The sequence below is a fragment of the Eurypyga helias genome, unplaced genomic scaffold, assembly GCF_000690775.1.
Source record: "Eurypyga helias isolate BGI_N326 unplaced genomic scaffold, ASM69077v1 scaffold13034, whole genome shotgun sequence".
Lineage (NCBI taxonomy): Eukaryota > Metazoa > Chordata > Aves > Eurypygiformes > Eurypygidae > Eurypyga > Eurypyga helias.
The window spans coordinates 31,145-50,954 of NW_010244412.1; the positions used below are offsets into that span (position 1 = coordinate 31,145).

The 19,810-nt window shown below is 38.8% G+C and overlaps 1 protein-coding gene across 1 annotated transcript in view; it reads right to left on the bottom strand.

The window, feature by feature from the left end:
* ITGA1 (integrin, alpha 1) overlaps positions 1-19,810 on the bottom strand; it is a 44,863-nt gene that overhangs the window by 18,815 nt on the left and 6,238 nt on the right. Inside the window, exons 7-12 of the mRNA XM_010149749.1 lie at positions 13,611-13,759; positions 11,366-11,516; positions 9,596-9,761; positions 6,091-6,164; positions 4,047-4,191; positions 2,219-2,361 (exon numbers count right to left, since the gene is read on the bottom strand). Of these exons, the coding sequence (XP_010148051.1) occupies positions 2,219-2,361; positions 4,047-4,191; positions 6,091-6,164; positions 9,596-9,761; positions 11,366-11,516; positions 13,611-13,759 (828 nt within the window). The remainder of the gene's footprint in view (positions 1-2,218; positions 2,362-4,046; positions 4,192-6,090; positions 6,165-9,595; positions 9,762-11,365; positions 11,517-13,610; positions 13,760-19,810) is intronic.

Below are 19,810 nucleotides of genomic sequence, written 5' to 3' on the forward strand. Positions count from 1 at the left end.
CAGAGTCATCAACATTATGTAACATTTTGTATTCAGAGACCTGTTTTACAGTTGCTTAGAACAATGCCAAATGTTAACCATCAGAAAATAACCAGAAGAATTTTTCTTTATTGCCTAGATGATCTTTCTGGTCTGTGTGCCTTTGAAGCTTGTTTTCTGTTTTAGGGTTTGTTGCCAGATTTTTTAATTTAAGAATGGCCCCTTCAACTTTCAACTCTCCTGAGTGTGAAAGGTACAAACAGTGCCTTCTACCTGCTCAGGAGAATGGGACCTCTTAAGACAGAATTTGCTTAGAAGTGTCTTGGGGAAGCTAGTTTTCTCTTGTCCCAACAATAACAGATAGAAGAGCAAAAGCAATGGTCTTACGCTTGCCAGGGGAAAAAGGTAAGATGGTGGAGAAAAGCTCCAAGACAAAACAGTGCAGGCAGTCTCCAAAATTCCCAAGTAAATGTAGAAAAACAAACTCTACATAAAGATGTAGATACATTCATAGCCTGGGTACAAGCTGTGGGATTTATCTGGCTACATTAACCTCACAGCTAAGAGAGACACCCTGCATTTTCTTTACACTCGGCATAAGAAGCAGTCCCTTGTAGCGTAATATGCATCTTACCTCACAGAAGATGCTTCAGGTAGGTTAGATCCCCCCAACCCTTAAAAATGCATACTTTCCTTCATTGACTCTAAAAGTATTGATTGATTAGATGAAGTGCAGACATCAGCTACAGGTGAAAATTAGGTAACCTGAATTCTTCTGAAAGAATCTTATATAGCAGCCTGGGGAGACCTGAGTAGGCAGGCCTTTCAACTCTCATATGCCTAATAATATCCTACCATCTTTAATTATTTCATTACATGCTGTTTCTTTCCTGCAGGATCAGCTCTACAGTGAATTGCTGCTCAACATAGTAAGCAGTTATTCAATATTTCATGTTATCTGGGCTGGTGCTCTTGCACAGAATCTTACTTGTTGCACAGGTTTCTTGACAGTGACATAACCTTTTCACCCAGCAGACAGAGGAAATTGTAAGTACAGACTTAGCTACGACGACTTTGACACTGGTGAAGGTTTAACCCTCAAAGAGAAAATTTTCAAGGGACTCTGACTACTGTAGAGTCTACTTTCCACTATTTACTATGCCAAAGCATCTACCTAACCTTTCCTTTTGATCTTGGTTAGTGACATGGATGATGGCATTGAGTGCACCCTCAGCAAATTTGCTGACAACACCACACTGTGTGGTGCAGTCAACACACTGGAGGGAAGGGATGCCATCCAGAGGGACCTGGACAGGCTGGAGAGGTGGGCCACTGCCAGCCTCATGGAGTTCAACAAGGCCAAGTGCAAGGTCCTGCACCTGGGTCGGGGCAATGCCAAGCACAAGGACAGGCTGGGTGGAGAATGGATCAAGAGCAGCCCTGAGGAGAAGGACTTGGGGGTACTGGTGGGTGAAAAGCTGGACATGAGCCAGCAGTGTGCGCTGGCAGCCCAGAAAGCCAACCGTATCCTGGGCTGTATCCAGAGAAGCGTGGCCAGCAGGTCAAGGGAGGTGATTCTCCCCCTCTGCTCTGCTCTTGTGAGACCCCACCTGGAGTGCTGCGTCCAGCTGTGGGGCCCTCAACATAGGAAGGACATGAACCTGTGGGAGGGAGTCCAGAGGAGGCCATGAAGATGCTCCGAGGGCTGGAGCCCCTCTGCTATGGGGACAGGCTGAGAGAGTTGGGCTTGTTCAGCCTGGAGAAGACAAGGCTCCGGGGAGACCTTACAGCACCTTCCAGTGCCTGAAGGGGCCTACAACGAAGCTGGGAGGGGACTTTTTACAAGGGCCTGTAGTGACAGGACAAATGGTTACAGGTTTAAATTGAAAGTGGGGAGGTTTAGATTAGATATCAGGAAGAAATGCTTCACGGAGAGGGTGGTGAGGCACTGGAAGAGGTTGCCCAGAGAAGTGGTGGATGCCCCATTCCTGGAAGTCTTCAAGGTCAGGCTGGATGTGGCTTTGAGCAACCTGGTCTAGTGGAAGGTGTCCCTGCCCATGGCAGGGGGGTTGGAACTAGATGGTCTTTAAGGTCCCTTCCAACCCAAACCATTCTGTGATTCTAACCTCCTTACAATGTCCAGGTTCATTTGCTCTAATGACAGAGTTCTCATTTGAAATCATTAGTCTTGTTTCTCATGCCATATTCCTTTCTACATTAATCATGAATGCATACTTACTTGTTCTCCATTTAACCTCTGAAGTACTTGTACCTCTCTTTTTTCCATTTTATAAATTATAACTTGGCCAGTATGATTGTAACGTGGCTGTCCTGCTATGTATAGTACGCCTCCAGGGGTCAGTGCTGAATTCACAGTATACCCTAGGAAGCAGAACAGAAGTCAAGACGCAGTGCACACAGAAGGCATCAGAAATACTTGCTATGATTCAAAGCCTTTTTAAGACTTATTTTACAACTAGAAGTTTAGCCCTACTTACGCTAGAGAATAGTAGCAGAGTTAATTACAAGGGCTGGATGTGTATTTGCCAACAGTCTGAGAGTCCTGAGCACCACTGTGTTATTAAACCTGTTCACAGGCTGGTGAGTCATATTCACTTTGGTATTCTCACACAGTGTAAGAATAGGATGGAACTGATGAAATAACTCATGAATAGATGGTTGAGAAGCTGCTTTCAAAGACCAGTTGCCACCAGTGCATTGCCAAAGTGATGGAGCCTTCCAACTTGGGTGAAGGAAGACTTCAAAAATTTGCAGAAGAATCAACACTGTGGCAGGGTTGCAAGTATTTTGGATGTAAATTTAAAAATTACTACCAAGTTTGAGATATTAATAAAATAGCTAATGGCATTCTGCAAAGACAAACAGTGTACCTAGGATAAAAAAAAAAAATTCTAGTGTTGAGTCTTCATCAGTGAAAATATAGTTTAAAAAAGATAACAGAGCAAAGAGAACCATGAGGTGTAGAAAACAAATCTAGAGGAGTGAGCAAGTTCACTGATGCTTTTTGGTAGAAAAGGCTGAGAGGAAAAAAATAGCCTGCCCATATGCAAAATATTATTATAACATGACAGTGGTGAACAGTTGTCCTTGTCAAGTGAGTGACAGAAATCAACTTAATCTTAAGCAAAGAATGACTATTGAATAAAAATTTTTAACTATCAAGGCACAGGAAAATTTAATTAAGAATACTACAGGAATCCGTAAAATCTCTGAATGAATGTGCTGGTTTTGGCTGGGATAGAGTTAATTTTCTTCATAGTCGCTAGTGTGGGACTATGTTCTGGATTTGTGCTGAAAACAGGGCAGGGTTGATAGAGATTTTTTCGTTACTGCTGAACAGTGCCTAGACAGGGTTGAGGAATTTTCTACTTCTCACACCACCCCACCAGCAAGTAAGCTGGGGGTGCACAGGAAGCTGGGAGGGGACACAGCTGGGACAGCTGACCCTAACTGACCAAGGGATATTCCAGACCATATGATGTCATGCTCAGCATATAAAGCTGGGAGAAGTAGAAGGACGGGGAGATGTTTGGAGCTATGGTGTTTGTCTTCCCAAGTAACCGTTACACGTGGTGAAGCCCTGTTTTCCTGGAGATGGCTGAACACCTGCCTGCCCATGGGAAGTGGTGAATGAATTCCTTGTTTTGCTTTCCGTGTGTGCGTGGCTTTTGCTTTACCTTTAAACTGTGTTTATCACAACTCATAAGTTTTCTCCCTTTACTCTTCTGATTCTCTTCCCGAGCCCACCAGGGGGGAATGAGTGAGCGGCTGCATGGTGCTTAGTCGCTGGCTGGTGTTAAACCATGACAAAAGATTGTACATCTCTACTTGGGAAAGTCTAGAGGTTCTTAGGTCTGTAAGTAGTTGGACTAGTTTTTTGATTGTAGAAGTAGTAATTTTTTTAAAAAGAAAAAGAAAATTATACAGCAGACATGTCTGTACATTATAAATTTTCCCAGCCTCCTACAATGTAAGATAATACAATATTTGAGAGTGGTCTTGTAGCATTTGTCAAAATGTGTTATAAAATAGACTATTTCTCTTACCCAGATAGGCTGCAAGGGGTTCATTTTTTTCTGAAAGTCTGTCACGAAAAGTGTCATTAGTTGGCATTGAAATATCACTGTCCTTCACCATGAGCACTGTGCCGTTCCAGTCATATGCTCCAACTGCCCCAAGCATGATCCAATCCTCGTGTAGAGAAAAACAAAAAGACTGATCTCTATGTGAACCATCTTTCGATGTTCATGGATTATGACGCTCACGTTTGGATAATGCCTTTTGTATATTTACATATGTAGACCTCCTTTTCCTATTATAGTATGGCTCCTACAATTATATCATGTCTCTCACTTTTTATTAAAAAACCACCCAACTTAAATAAATAAATAAAGGGTCATTCGAGAAAAGCAGCAGAGTGAAACAGCTTCTACAATAACCTCAGCTCACCAGTCCATGCCGAACAGAAAGACAAAAGGCATTTAGCAAAGCTAATCAGAGAACACAACATTTAAGTGTATTTCCCAGACAAACTTCTAGAAACTTGAACCTTGCTCTGTTGAGTCTGTAAGTCTTGTATATTGTGCAGGAGCTTTTGGTCAATGAGGAATGATTTGCTAACCTTTCTTGCCTAAAGGCATGAATGCAGCCTTCTAAATATGACCGGCACCTGAGATCCTGAGTCTGTTAGTGCACCAGGGACTGAAGACCCACTTGTGAAGTGAGGTTCTGATGACAGCAGGTCAGTTGTTTGTGAACTTAAAGAATATGCTGTACCAAACAGATAATTTTATAAATAATACTCGCATTCCCTATGAGTTTAATACTTTTTTGTGACGTATGATACACCGTCTGAAGCATCATGTGTAATATAGTGCAGAGAGTAAAAGTGAATGGAGAATACTTCTGCAATAAAGTATTTATGTTAAATCATGTTGAATGTCTTTTATTCTGTTTTTTACCAGTGGTATGCTGAGCTGTATAAAAAGCCATGTTGAAAGTTTTCCTATGTATGTCAGTTTTTCTTGGTTTGCTTGGTGTTTGTTCAGTTCAGTTACTCTCCTATTGTGCTCTTTCCTACTGTCACCATTTTTTCATACCTTAAAAACTTAACTCTTCCCAGTTCTTTCGATCTCATATTAAATTTTAATTTTATTTGTATAAACTGAACAGATTGTCACAATGGATACTTAATGATTCTTCAAGAATAAATAAAATACATAGTGATTTTCTGCTAATAAAAATCCTGGGGCATTTTGCATTGCAATTTAATAATTATTTGCCCACTGAGAACTGAGGTATTCAACATGTTAACAGAACTAAGAATATGTTGTGTTCCTAATAAAGCAGATCATATCTATGACAGAAATATCCTTTTTATATTTCTCCCATCTCAGTTTCACCAATACAATGCAATATCAATTTATATGTTAATACTTAGAGAAAACAGTTTTATAGTTCATAAAATCATAGAATGGTTTGGGGTGTAGGAGACCTTTAAAGATCATCTAGTCCAATGTCCCTACCTTCTTGCACTAGATCAGGTTGCTCAAAGTCCTGTCCAACATGACCTGGAACACTTCCAGGTAGGGGACATCCATCACTTCACTGGGCAACCTGTTCCATCATCTCACTATCCTCATTGTAAAAAAATTCTTCCTTATATCCAATCTAAATCTACCCTATTTCAGTTTAAAATTGTTGCTCTTATTCCTGTCACTACAGGCCCTGGTAAAAAGTCTTTCTCTATCTTTAACATATGATACATTATTCTCCTGTTAGGAAATGCCATAAGAGCATTAAATGTAGAGTTCATGTGAACAAGGTACTTCTGTTAAGTTTTCATTGTTTATAATAATTTTTTACATACATTTTACAAAAAAAACCCAACCAACCAAAAAAAGACACAAAAAAAGAAAGCCCAAACCCCACCCAAAAAAAACCCCAACCAACTGGATTATGGGAAACTCCAAAAACTCCAACACCAAAGCAGACTTATGAAGAATTCTGAAATACTCATTCCAAATTTATGCCATCACCAACAAATACATGCTTTGTAAAAGAACTTCTATTTTCAAACAGTTTTCTTACCTGAGAATAATGAGCACTGAAACCAGCTTGAGACATTTCCATTTCAAATGAGGCTGCCTGCTGGTCTGTTGTTGCTATTAAACAGAAAAAATTAGTTTCAAAAATAAATTCATTCCAACCTGAAAAAAGTGTCTGCATAGTGTAATTAAAATGCTCATATGATAGTAAAGGATAGCATAATTAACAAGAATATTTGGTGAATATATTTTTTGATAGATTTTTTATAATAAATACAGAAATTAAGATCTGTGATAAATGCTACCGTTAAGTATGAGTTTCCATTTTAAGATCATGTCTCAGAACTTGTCCAAGAAATATTTTTGGGCTAAAACAGACCAGATTTGACCTCAGGCTGATTGTAAATATGTTTGGAATGTTTGATTAATATGGTTAAGCCATTTTCCACTTGAGCTAAGTGAACAATAAAACACCAGCCATGTAACCCTGGCCTTGTATTCAAGCAACTAAAAATTCATAGGCAGCTGGTAGAACTTTAAATGAAAAACACTTGATGTTTGTATGAACCTTTGTAAAAAACAACATAGGAAAATCTCAGCTGTCCAAGATTCATAAGCCTCAGGGAAGGGCTTGGGAACTATAATCCTGCCCAGAAAGCTACACACAAATCTTCCTGTTACTCTTAAGTGACTTTGAATAAAAAAGATATCAGGTGACTTAGTCCTAGTTTCAGTATCTTGTCAGGTAGTCATATGCTATTTATTAAACTATGATAGGAAGCTTTGCTTCCAGGTAGACTTGAAATATTATCAGGGAAGGGAAAGGTCTGCCTCTTCCCCTACTTGAAATACTCAAGGACAATTTTCCCACCTTAAGCACCACAACTAAGGTGCTGCATATTCTGCATACTGATTTCTCCTTGAGACCAAGATACGGTAACAGGCAGTAGAGAGGAACTATGAAATTTGCTCTGATGCTTGTCCAAGAAGAGCTCACAATTTGTTACCAGATGAGACGAACCTCCACTTGTGTGAATGACACTGAGGCATAGCAAGCCATGGCTGCTTGACTTTCAGGCATCTGTACTATTAAATAATACTAAACTTTTGATACTCAGCAACTAAACCACAGAGGTTGCTCCCTGTCACATGATGTCTTAGCTAACTGTTGGGATTTATAGCCAGTCACAGGAAGGAGACATGATCTCAGACACAAAATGTTTCACACACATAGGCCATCATCTTTCACAAGATGTAACTGCTTTGTTAAATCTACCCTTTAGTTTTTAAGCTTAAAACTCTTAAGTTGCACATTTGCCAATTAACAATATTTTCATGTAGTAAAGGATGGTCCTTAATGACCTGAGAAAAACAGGACTCTCAGGGTCTGAGGCAGAGGACAATGCCAGTACTGTAGTGTGTGCAGCTCTGAATGCTGCCTAGATAACAGACCCCAGTCTAACTTTCCATTGAGTTTCAAACTGCCAAGCATCCTACAAAGGATGTTTTGTGAAAACACATTTCTGTCTGCCTACGGGTTGGATAAAACATAAAATTTCTGTTAAAACCAGAAGTTCATGCCATGAGACATAGAGGCATATGAAAAAGATTATGCGTAAAAATCCACTGGCTGTCAAGTCAGGGTTTTTGTTGGATTTGATTTAACAACTCCCTCTCAATTTTCTTTTGCATTTTTAAAGGCCAAAACAAAACAAAAAAACCAAAAATCGGAGAAAAAGAATCAAGTGTACTACTATACTAGCAAGAGGCTGTTTAGATTGAGAATTTAAAGGTTCAGATACAGAATTTCAAGAATCCAGGTTCCTGTGATTTCCATGCTATGCACAGAAGTTAATTCAGCTACAGTGTATAGGGTTAATTAATCTTTTACCCATTGCACACATCCAATAAACTGGATTGGCACTGGAAAGCTGGGTGGGACAGTATTAATCTGCTTTTCTCCCCTGCCATAAAAATGCATTCACAGACACAGTTGCAAATCTAGAACAGCTCCTGAAACGCTTTGGAAGGGGAAAGAAAACTATGCCTTAAGGATCAACAGAAACTGATTTAGTCAGTATCTTCTAGCTCTAGCCTTACCAACCCATTAGAGCAACTCAACCTTGCTATATTTTGACCAAAAAACCAAGATCCCATTTTCATTTTCTAGTCTGATTCCCTTGCAGCCAGATTATATGATTTCTGTGACTTTCACAGGTGGAGAAAGTGACATTTCTTGTCTGATATCACAGGTGTCTTACATAGAAATCTTAGTGGATCTCTGAGTTTCTACTGAAAATCTGGAAATCAAGAAGCTTTCTGGGAGTGGTGAAATTACCTAGCTCATCTTTTAGGGTGTGCATGAAAAGAACGTTCCGCACTTTTTGTTTCAAATATATATATATATTTTGTAATATATCCAAGTCTATATAAAGTAAAAATTGAAAATAAGTTTTCTATTTCTGTTTGAACAACTGTTTTTCCACTGAAAGCGTATTCTTTCTAGTAAAAAGGGACTTAACGAAAGAAAGCCCTATTCAATGAACTTTGAAGTACTCAGTGAGCTTAGGTAGGCTAAACTTTGGGCTTTAGAGAGATTAAATTCTCCTCAATTTAACTGGTTTCAAAAGTGAGAGGAAAATAATCTTCCAGAAAGTAAAAGAACATATAAAAGAGAAAAAATATTTAATAATAATCAGCTGAAAATATTAATATTTGATCAAGCTAAATGATACAGTAAAAATATACTTAAATACATCTGAGAAATATAGCTCCAATTTAAAAATCTTTAAAATCCTCTCTCATATTTGTACTATTTCTTGACATTCAAGGCAACATTATCTTTTGTTTCCGCTCTAAAATATACTATTCCAGCTACTTGGAAAGTTGAGATGTTGAAAAAAAGTAAATCCAAATAGATGGATGTTTTCTTTGTATGACATGAAACCTTTCAGAGTTGTCCAGTATAATTTATAACTAATAAACTCAGTCTTCCTTTACCAGAGTGTGCTTGAAATAGAGATTTGGATGGATAATGTAAGCAGACATTATGAGAGAACTACCCTTCTGTGCTAAAATCTGAGTATCATGAACATTTCTAAAGGAAAAATATATTTTGTCAATTCTATAAACTAAGTCCATGTTAACTGTATAGCAAAGTAATAAGCTGTAATTAATAACTAAACAAAAAGAGAACCTAAAGGTAAAGAGACATGAACTTATGATCATGAGGCAATCAGGATATGGTCTGGCAATGTTTTTTTACTTGAGAGAGGGAAACTTCATGTATACCCTAGCTAAAACAGTACGGTTACTTACCCTTTTAGGCTATTGTCTCCATAGGCTCTAATTCATCTGAACGTATTTCACATTATTATCTATGTTTTTTATGTCTATTGTAAAATATTTTTATCATCAGCATGAAAAAAATACTTGCACAATACATTTTATGCAGCACGATACACTGCAAAGGAAGATAAAAGCAGGTGGTCTACTATTTGCTTCAGCTGTAATGGAGGCATGAAGTAAAATTTTAAATAATGTCCTACCTTCCAGGGCAAATATTCTCTCTCCAAGTGCTTCAACAATAGTTACAAGAGCTAATTCATCTGAGACGTTGAAGAAATGCTTTTCAGTAGGCTTACTGGCAATTGATTTTATTTCCTCTACAAATTTCTCAGTACTTAAATTTCCTCTGCTGTAGCTTCCAAGAATCTAAAGAGAATTATAAATAAATAAAGAAATAAATAAAAGGTCAAGCATAAATTTTATAGCCTGTTTGAAAAGATACCTTTGGGGCAGGTTGTCAGAAAAGAGTGGGAAATAATATCTAAACTTAATTTGTTCTGTTAAAATTTCCTTCAAATTGATTTGAAACCAGTATTTTCCAGTAATAACAGAAATGTATGAGGGCTCACTTGTTTTTCAAATATACTGACAATAGCAAACAGAGCAACAGTATGGTTTAATGTCTGCTATCCTCAATTGTCCTTATTTTCCCTTCTTCACAAAATTCTAATGATTTATTCTGTTATTCTATGATTTCTAGAAGTAGGCCTCAATTTAGGAACAAAACAACACAACAACGCCCAAATCAGAATACACAATTGCACTGGCTTCTGCACAGGTACCTCCAGTTCTCCTCATAATGTGGTATATGAGCAATTAATGGCAAGTTAATTAGGCATAGAATAATTATTTTTGTGTCCAGATTTGCCTTAGAAATACATATAACAACACTTGCATACAGTGTTAACAACTTATCACAGTACAAGACTTTAGATTTGGTTTGCAGTTTTAACACCACTGCTGTAAACATTCAGGATGCCTCAGAACAAAACAACTCACTTCTCTAATTCCCATAATGACAAGTATTTTTTGTAGAAAAAAGTGCTCTGTATGCTTAACTTGCTTTGAGAGCGAAATATGAAACAAACTCCTATGTTCTAGCATTTTTGGACACTGGAGAAATTCAAATTTGGTTCTAGACAGGGATTTTATTGCTAAAAATTATTGCAGCTTCAAGGATGACTTTTTCTTTAATGATCTCTACCTTTATGAAGGAAAATACTGAAAACGTGTGCACTGCTGGATTCAACTTTTGGTTTATGTTTCACTTTAAGTTGAAGATAACATCTTTCTTGAAGTTTTATGAGTCCATACCACCTCATTGTACCAAAACAAAGATAGATAGGAATGGAAAAGCAACAATCCAATGTGCTTTCAATAATTGTGACAGAAAAAAGATGATTTGACTATAGAATACACAAACACAATGGAAAGTTCACACCAAAAATAATTATGTTCCCATATTTGTCAGTATGAGTTAACCTCCATCGTGTTCATCCTCTCATTCAGCTACTGAGTCTGCTCAACATGAAAATGACAACTTTAGAAAGCCAGCACACAGAACACCCATAATAAACTTCGGTTTTATTGATTGTTTACATTTGCCTTTTTTCTTTTTTAAGTAGGCAGTGTGTCTGTAGAAATTGCTCAGATTTTAACTAATCCAATCCATTCAATATTGCTCTTAACAAAAAGGATTTATTTATACTGGCCCTCAAACTCTTTGTCCTTTTTCTTCACATGCACACATACCTGTCGCCACCAGGAAGACAGATAGATTGCTTTTTCTTATATGCTATAAAATCAGAAAGCAATTTTAAAATTTTTTTTCATCTTCTTTCTTTTTTTCCTCTCTGAAATGATTATACTTCCATAAAGATTCTGTAAAATTAACTTTTTAAACAGCAATTGCATTTGGAAGATGAAACATGCTTTTAAGATTTTGATTTTTTGCATTAAATTTCACTTACAGCAATAGCAAATCTCTGAATGTTTTCATCTTCACAATTATCAATCACTTCTTTTAATCTGTAGTTGTCATGTGATTCGCCATCAGTCACAATAACCATTACTTTTTGTACTCCTCTTCGTGCACCATGAGCCTCAGTAAAAGCCTCTTTCCTAAAGGGAGCATAAAGTGTGTGAAGAAAGGCAATGCCAGCATTTAGCACACGCATCAAATTTGCACAGTCAACCATAAACTAAAAGACTGCCTGTTAACTAAGAAGCAGGGAAAGGAGATTAATATTAATCACGAACAAATACAAACAACAACGATTGGAAATTACATGACTGTTCATCGCCAAAGAGTTTCACAAACTTTCATTCATTATTAATTCAAGAGCAAGGGCAGAAAATGCAATGCTGGATAGTGAAGAATTTTTCCCCTCTCCAAATAAACTTCTGTTACCTCAAAACAGCTTTTGGCAGCTTAAAAAAACCTAACCAACACCACCCCGTCCTGAAACCCACATACAAAACCCTCAACTATTTCTACCCTACAGCAGTACGTCAAAGTATTCATACCGCTACCAGCACACTTCTGCACATCTATGAAAAACTGGGTATTGGGGATGTGGCAGAAGTAGATTGCAGGTGAGCAGAGGAAAGTGGCGTTGACTGGTTGAATTCTACAGCCACAGATGGGCAAACAGGCACTGAGCTTTTGGTCAGCTACTCACCTAGACTCTGGAGGGGACAGGAAAAGGCAAGGCTGGATTACTGCTCTGAAGAAGGAAGGAAGCAAGGCTTCCTCTTTTTAGAAGAATACCACATAACTCTAAGACTAGCCACATGAGTGAAAGTTAGGATCTACTGCTGAATGATGGCCAAATGTGGATGGATAGGAAGACTGTGAGAACAGAGAAACGTCTTTTTGATAGTTTCTGTATATACAAGCCTGCAACAGTTTGTGGGGCACAGGAACTTTCTGAACCACACAGTTTCTGAGTGTGGCAATTCTCAACTGGCTCTGATTTCATGAACTTGTTCAGACTCGCTCAAGCTTCTGCTTGTATCTAAGGAAAACAATACATGGCATGGGGGTTGGAACCGGGTGGTCTTTAAGGCCCCTTCCAGCCTAAACTATTCTGTGATTCTGTGAATACTGGTGAATATGTAAGAATTCAATTGGATTTAAGACATCATATCAACAAAACTTTGGTCATAAAATCAAACAGTTTACCAGAAAGATGCTGCATATTTCAGTAAATGGTTGTGTTTGGAAGGAGCAAATGCAATCTTTTATGGAATAAAGTAACACTGTCATACCAGAAAACAAACAAACAAACAAACAAACAAAAACCCCAAAGTAGAGAAGAAGAAAGATATTAGGACACAGGATTGTACGGTTTCACAGAATCACAGAATCATTGAGGTTGGAAAAGACCTTTAAGAGTCATCAAGTCCAACTGGAAACCTAACACTGCCAAGTCCACTAAGCACCACATCTACATGTCTTTTAAATACCTTCACAGATGGTGATTCAACCACTTCATTTGGCAGCCTGTTCCAATGCTCGACAACCCGTTCAGTGAAGAAATTTTTCCTAATATCCAACCTAAATCTCTCCTGGCATGACTTGAGGCTGTTTCCTTGTGTCCTATTTCTTATTACTTGGGAAAAAGACACCAACACACCCCTTGCTATAACCTCCTTTCAGGTAGGTGTAGAGAGCGATAAGGTGTGCCCTAAGCCTATGTCTGAAAGTGCCTGACAGATTTTGCATTTACTGTCTGTTCTACAAAAGTCAGATTTCATTCTTCTCGTAAACATTTCTAAATAATGCTATTGCTACAACGGATCTTTAACCTCCCAGTGATCCCAAAACTTCAAAGACTTTGGATATAAAACTTGTAAGCTTTCTGGCAAGCATGGGCTCAAACCCTGTATCCCTCTACACACACAGCTCCTACCTGCTCTGCGTGGATATCAAACATGGTCATCCCTTTCCTTAGGTCTACAACCTTGCTCCATGTCTCTTCTCTTTCAATATTTCCTTCATTCAAGAGATGGCTGCCTTTTCAGGGTGCCATACACAACTGCTCTAGATGTTGCGACAGAGCCTCCTTATCCACTCTCCTCCTACATATTTTGTTTAGCTAAAATGAAGTCAGATGTCAGCCACATCATATTTCATATTCGTAATTTGTAAAATCAGAACCATCACCGTATCTGCTTATGTTTGTCTCTACCATACGCATTTTGGGAATGTACCTTGCTGTATCTATTCCCAGGGCTGTCATAGTTTGCGTGCCACCCCGCTGGTGTATTCTTGTGGCTGCAGCCATCACGTCTTCTGTTGTCGAGTATGTATTCAGGAAGAATTCATGGACTACAGTCTGTCCGTACTGAACAATTCCAACCTGAAATACACAGTTCATGTTAAAAAGCAGTTACCCTTAAAGAAAGCATCTGTGTCTCCTGCAGTGGGGTAAATGCCCATCTATACCTACAGCCAGGAAAAGAAATTAACTCTGTGTGTTTCCCTCAGTATAAAACCAGCACACACCTATAAACATTTGAGCAAGACTGCCTAGAAGACATTCAAACTCATGAAACGATTTTAGAAACAAGTTTCTAAATTGCTTTTATTAAAAATTGGAACAAAGCCAAAAGCAGGCTCAACTCCTTGCACTTCCTGATTTGTGGTAATTTGTGCTGCAGCTCTGCTTTCTGCTTGACCAAGGCAGGCCAATGTCCAAAGTCACAACTTCTCAAAATAGTTTTCCTTACAGCATATGAGGTTCACTCACAGCTATCTTCATTCCATCCAAATACAATATTCTTACATCTGATAGTTTATTTACCCTAAACCTAGATTAGAAACAGCACTGCAATGACAAATTTAGTCCCTCAGGGTGAGAGGAAGACCCAAGTACCCTTAATTTGATGAAGACAGCAGGGCAGTCCAGGCCATGGCCGCTCTCCCAGCTGGAGATAAGCCCAAGTAAGACACCTGACAAGTGCCAGAGGGGACAACATGAATAAAATGGTTGCTTCTGGAATGTGAGGGGGATGATGGAAAGACTCTAGATGATCTCAGCAGGACAAGTCTTTGTGCAAAAAAATCAATGCATGGGGTTTGGAACCCAAGCACAAATGCCTGAAGGAACCTGCTGCAAAAACAAGTGTGAAATAAAAAGATGAGCAATATTCTTAAATAATAATTAATTTCTCTCATTCATCTCTGACATTTTTAATGTTTTGGCAGGTTCCTGACAGCTTTTACTGGGAAGATTCCACACAATGTTCCATTAGCATATTTCAATTTTATGTAATGCAGTGCAATTTATAGGTATTATTTAGGATAATGCAGTGTTATGTGGCATATTTATGTCTCACTCATCTATTCTTAAAAGCACTATAGCATTTAGGTACTGAAGATCAATAAGACCTCTGGGATGTTTATGCCATCGTATTATTTTAGAAGTGGCTTAGTATATAGTTTCCAATTGCTTTATAGGTGGTTTTCGAGGTACTTTCATAGCCTCTTAGATTCTGTATACTGTTTGTTTGCTTATAGTAGAAGGGTTAGAGTTGGATAAACATTTGATAATAAACATCAATATAATGATCATTATGAAAAGCTAGTTATATACAGTTATGGGACTAAAATTACAATGGTATGTGGTAGCAAAATCTATCCCACTTAATTTCTGTATCTTTTTGAACATACAATCAAATCTGGAAAAATTATTGCCATGGTTTAACCCCAGCTAGCAATTAAGTACCACACAGCCACTTGCTCATCTGCTCTGTCCTGCAGTGGAGGCAGGGATTCAGAGAAAAAGACAAGGGAACTTGTGGACTGAGATAAGAACAAATTAATAATATAATATAAACTAATGAAATAGTGATAATATGAATAATACTTATAATACTGGCAATACTACTAATAATATGTAAGGGAAATAATGGAATATAAGCCAAATTATACAGTTGCTCACCACCTGCTGACTGATGCCCAACCAGGTCCTGACTAGTGAGAGTCCGAGCCCGAGAGCAATCACACTAGACTCAGAGTGAGCCCCACAAGCCCCCCAAGGCACAAACGAGAAAGCCAACTGACCCATGAACTGACTACCTAAGTAATGAATGTGGGCTCCAGCCCAACCCCAGCTTATATACTAAGCACTAAGCATGACATGCTATGGAATGAAATACCCCTTTGTTCAGTTTGGGTTAGTGTCTGGGCTGCGTGTCCCCCTGCTGCTGCTTGTTGTGGGGAGGGTGGGGACACAGCTTCCGCTGGGAACACAGCTTCAGTATCAGAAGCTTAAAAATCCTTGAATTGGTTCAAACAATCCTCAACCACAACACCTATCAGTACTATTCTCAGCGCAAATCCAAAACAGCCTCATCCAGGTACTGAGAAGAAAATTAACTCTGTCCTGACTAAAACCAGCAGAGTGATGTAAGTTCAAAGTTATGACAAGTTGCTGCCTTTTAAGATATTTTCATTCTCTCTTGGAGGCCTGCCATCCTCCACCTGAGGCTGCACGTTCTTGTGGGCGGCAGCCTGTTAGTCCTGGACAGTGTTTGCACAACAGGCTGGGCACACGCCGTATTACCGCTCAGAGTAGTCATGTGGCACCGGCCAAACCCCAGGCTGAAGGTGAAATTTTTAACTCGTTGCCTCCAAGGCATGCATCTGACATGCATCTAAAGTGACATACAGCATAATCTGAACAGGATGCTGCTAGTCATTTAAGAAGACTGCCATTAACTGGCGAGAAACAAGAGGTTTTCATCATGTTTGGTCTTTTGGAGCAGGAGTGTCTCAAGTATTCCAGGACTGCAAGTATAGCCAGAGGTGATTGTATGCCAGGACGCCCACTGCTCTGGATTCACAGGCTCCTAATCTGCAGCTTTGAGGACTTCCTTGGTACAGGAGTAGATCAGCTATTGATTGCTGCCAGGGTGAAAAGTATCTGCCAGTCTTTCATGATTCTAGAGACGCATGTAGGTGTTGTCGTTTTCCTGAAAAAGATTACAGGCTGACATTGACTTGTATCATTTCCTATTTGAAAGGAAATGTTGCCCATGACCGCAGCAAGTAAACATTTTGAGCATTTCCTTCTCAGGAAGTGAATGGGAAGAACATCTGAGTCTGGAAAACTGCACTGTGTTGCATGGCTTGTAAATGAGGAAGGAAGGGGGGCATGTGGTTATCTTATGGGATACAACATTTCTGTGGGACCCTTCCTCATCACTAGGTTTGAAAATACTGATCGTGTTCTACGTATTTCATGGCATCAAAGATGAGCCATTCCTCAAAAAAGGGTAACAAAAAACTTCCCAGAACCAACAAAATACTACTAGGCTGCAGGTTCCAGTCTCCTACACGATCACAGAATCAAGTCCACCTTGTAAAATTAGAATTATATTCTATTAGATAGCAATGAAGGTTTGAGCTTTTGCAGCCTTTTAATGTAATGGAAAAATGTAATTGACACATCAGCATGATGTAAATGTGCCTTTATGGGACAATAAACCTGTTCAAACTGCATAACTCCAGCAAATCCCTAAGAATGCTGCTTACAGATGTTGTATGTTTTGATTTGCCTGTCTAATTTAAATCTGGAAAATGCAATATTACTGCACAGAGGACATAATTCTGCTCTACTCCAGAAGACCATTCTATGATTCTAATATTTTTCCCAGCATTACTGACCATAATCTATTGAACATCTTTGTAATTCCTAATTTGATGGTCCCTTCCCTAGCATTCCATGGCTTTTACAATACACAAGGGAATAATTTTTTATTGTCCCCAGTTCCTGTGAAAAAGTGTTGCATGAGGGAACAGGCAAGGGAGGGACTGTTCTGCTTTGGGACAAAATACTTCTGAGGCAATTATTTGTTGCTGTTTATAAGTGAATAGAGACCCTTATTTGGAAAGTACATTCTGGCTTTCTCAGTAAGATATTAAGCTAATCCATTTGGTAAGAAGACAACAGCGAAACCAAAACCAAAATGAAACAAAAACCATTTAGTATATGGAGATGATATGCTAGGCTTTTCACCGCTGGGATGTGGAAGAATATCAGAGCTATTTTTGGATGTACTTAAATCATATGTAATATAAAAGAAAAACATAGATGCCTTGGGAAGCAGTAACGGACAACCCATTTTATCATATGGAGAGCTTACTAAAGATGCCTGAATCAAAGCAAAAATGAATTAATACTGCTACATTTTGTTTGCTACCAGGGACTCAGAGAAAAATTACTTGTGAAGTATTGCAAAGCTCTTTCTTTATCCCGAATCTTTTTTATACCTCTTCAGTACACTTCCGTTCTTCCGGAGGTAAAACTGATGATAAGATATGCTATGGCATGACTTATTAGTCCACTGATACAGTCCCTTTGGAGATATAACACGGTACAGACCAAACACCTATAACTGCCTATGTCACTTACTAATGGAGAAATAAAACCTGTCTGAAAATTTCAGAAGGGCATTCCAACATAGCTTTAAAGCTGGAATTGAACATATCAAAAGTATTCTTATTTCTCATTTGATATTCTTTTACCACATAAGGTTGATTATATGTAAAGGATTAAAAACCACACCCTCATATTCAAAAGACAATTATCTCTACAAAACTTTAAAAAAAAAAAGAAAAAAACTCTCTTTTCTTTGCAGTTATATTAAAATGTGGAATAAGGCTGGGAGAAATATTCTGTTCCTTCATGTACCATTTTTCTCATTCAAATCCTTCTCCCTTTTCCACTTTTCTATCACTCCTTTCCCTTTACTTCTCTTATCCCTAAGCTCAGGATATGCAGCTTACTATCAGTATGGTGGTGTGGATTGTCTGGAGAATGGAAAAAGGAAGGGAAAGAAATACTTCTGCAAATATTATACCATAGACTTTGGCTTTTTGCATCTGAAACTTATGGCTTTCATTTTCAAATTTGCCAGACGTGGGACACCGAGGAATTTCTCTTCTGATTTGCCACAAATCTAATGATCACTGTTGATGGAGGGGGTAGGTAGAAAAAAAATTTCTTGCAAGTCTCTAATCAAAATACGCTTTTGAACCAGCCACACCCAAGCTGCTAAGGAGTTATTCTGTAATCACCTCATTCCTTTCCCATGCAAGAGGAAAACAATCTGAAGGTATCAGAAGCTCACAAATTTCTACATGCTCAAAAGTCCCCAGAAGATCAACATGGAAAAATCGGTTTAAACTGGCAGAGAGTAAACAACTGTTCCTTTATTCTATTCTGTGATACCAGAGGAGAAGGGAGAAATAAGCCTGATCTATTATTTCTTCTCTTCCTCATTCATGAGTCACTTTAACACAGTTTCTGAGAGAGGTGACAGTGTGGGTGGAGGGGATGGTATAAACTTGTTATTACCTTTGGCTGTGCCAGGGTTCCCAAGCAGGGGGCTTGGAGGGGAGGAGAGGCATGTGATATTTCTAGGAAGGGGAAGGTAAGAGGAATTGAGAAAATTCCACCTAGCTTTTGCCTTCCATTTCCAGTTTTTCAGCCTCTCCCTTGTCCCATTCTTATCTCCCTCTCAAATGTTTCTGCTCTTTAGCAACCAGATGCCAAAGCTGACATTCTTGAGTGAATAAGTGTACATGTGAGAAGAGGGCTAGCTGTGCCAAATCATGGGTAGAATGGACTTTGTAAGTGGAGGTGGCAGGCTGCTGGAGTGCAGGCCAGCAAGCGACCTTTTGTGTGCGAGCTGAGCCGCACAGACAAGGCAGGATTCCAAAAACGAACATAACAGAGGTGTGGCAGTGTAAAAATTTAGGAATTGCAGGGTGAGGAAGAGGCATGAGGGTGCAGTAGAGGTGGTTGACCTGTGTACTATTCCCATGAAGTCCTTTGGGCAGGTAGTGATGACTTCCATGCAGTCATTGCCCCGTACTGCGCAGTTCAGGTTTAAGTATTTTCCCAAGATGGCACATGTTTGAGTAATCAGCAGCTTAAGGGACCAGGAAGAATTTTTTTTTTTTCTTTCTGTTGAACTTGACAAAGTGTTTTTCCTTTTTCCTCACAATATCTGGAAGAACAGTGTGTTTAAAAAAACAGGACAGCATTGTAAAGTTGTTGGTTGAGAAGTAATAATTTTATCAGCCAGTGTTCAGTACAGCCTACAGGGGAGTTGGCTGGTAACTCACAAACCCCAATTAACTTGGAAAATGACAGGGATACTCCCTGCAGGCAGAGACATCCTTTACACATTCTCACAGTTTCCTTTGTGAAAGCAGGAGCTACATGTTAGGAGCTACCCTGAAGTAGCAAACCCACTACATATTGGCCTACAGCATATCAAATATCATACAGGATACTAGCAAACCCTTGATTTTGGGAGGGAGAAAAGAACTGAGAGGAACACCTAGTTTCTTTTGTTGCTGTTAATAGAACTTGCTGTGTTAAAATTCCAGCGTCCCT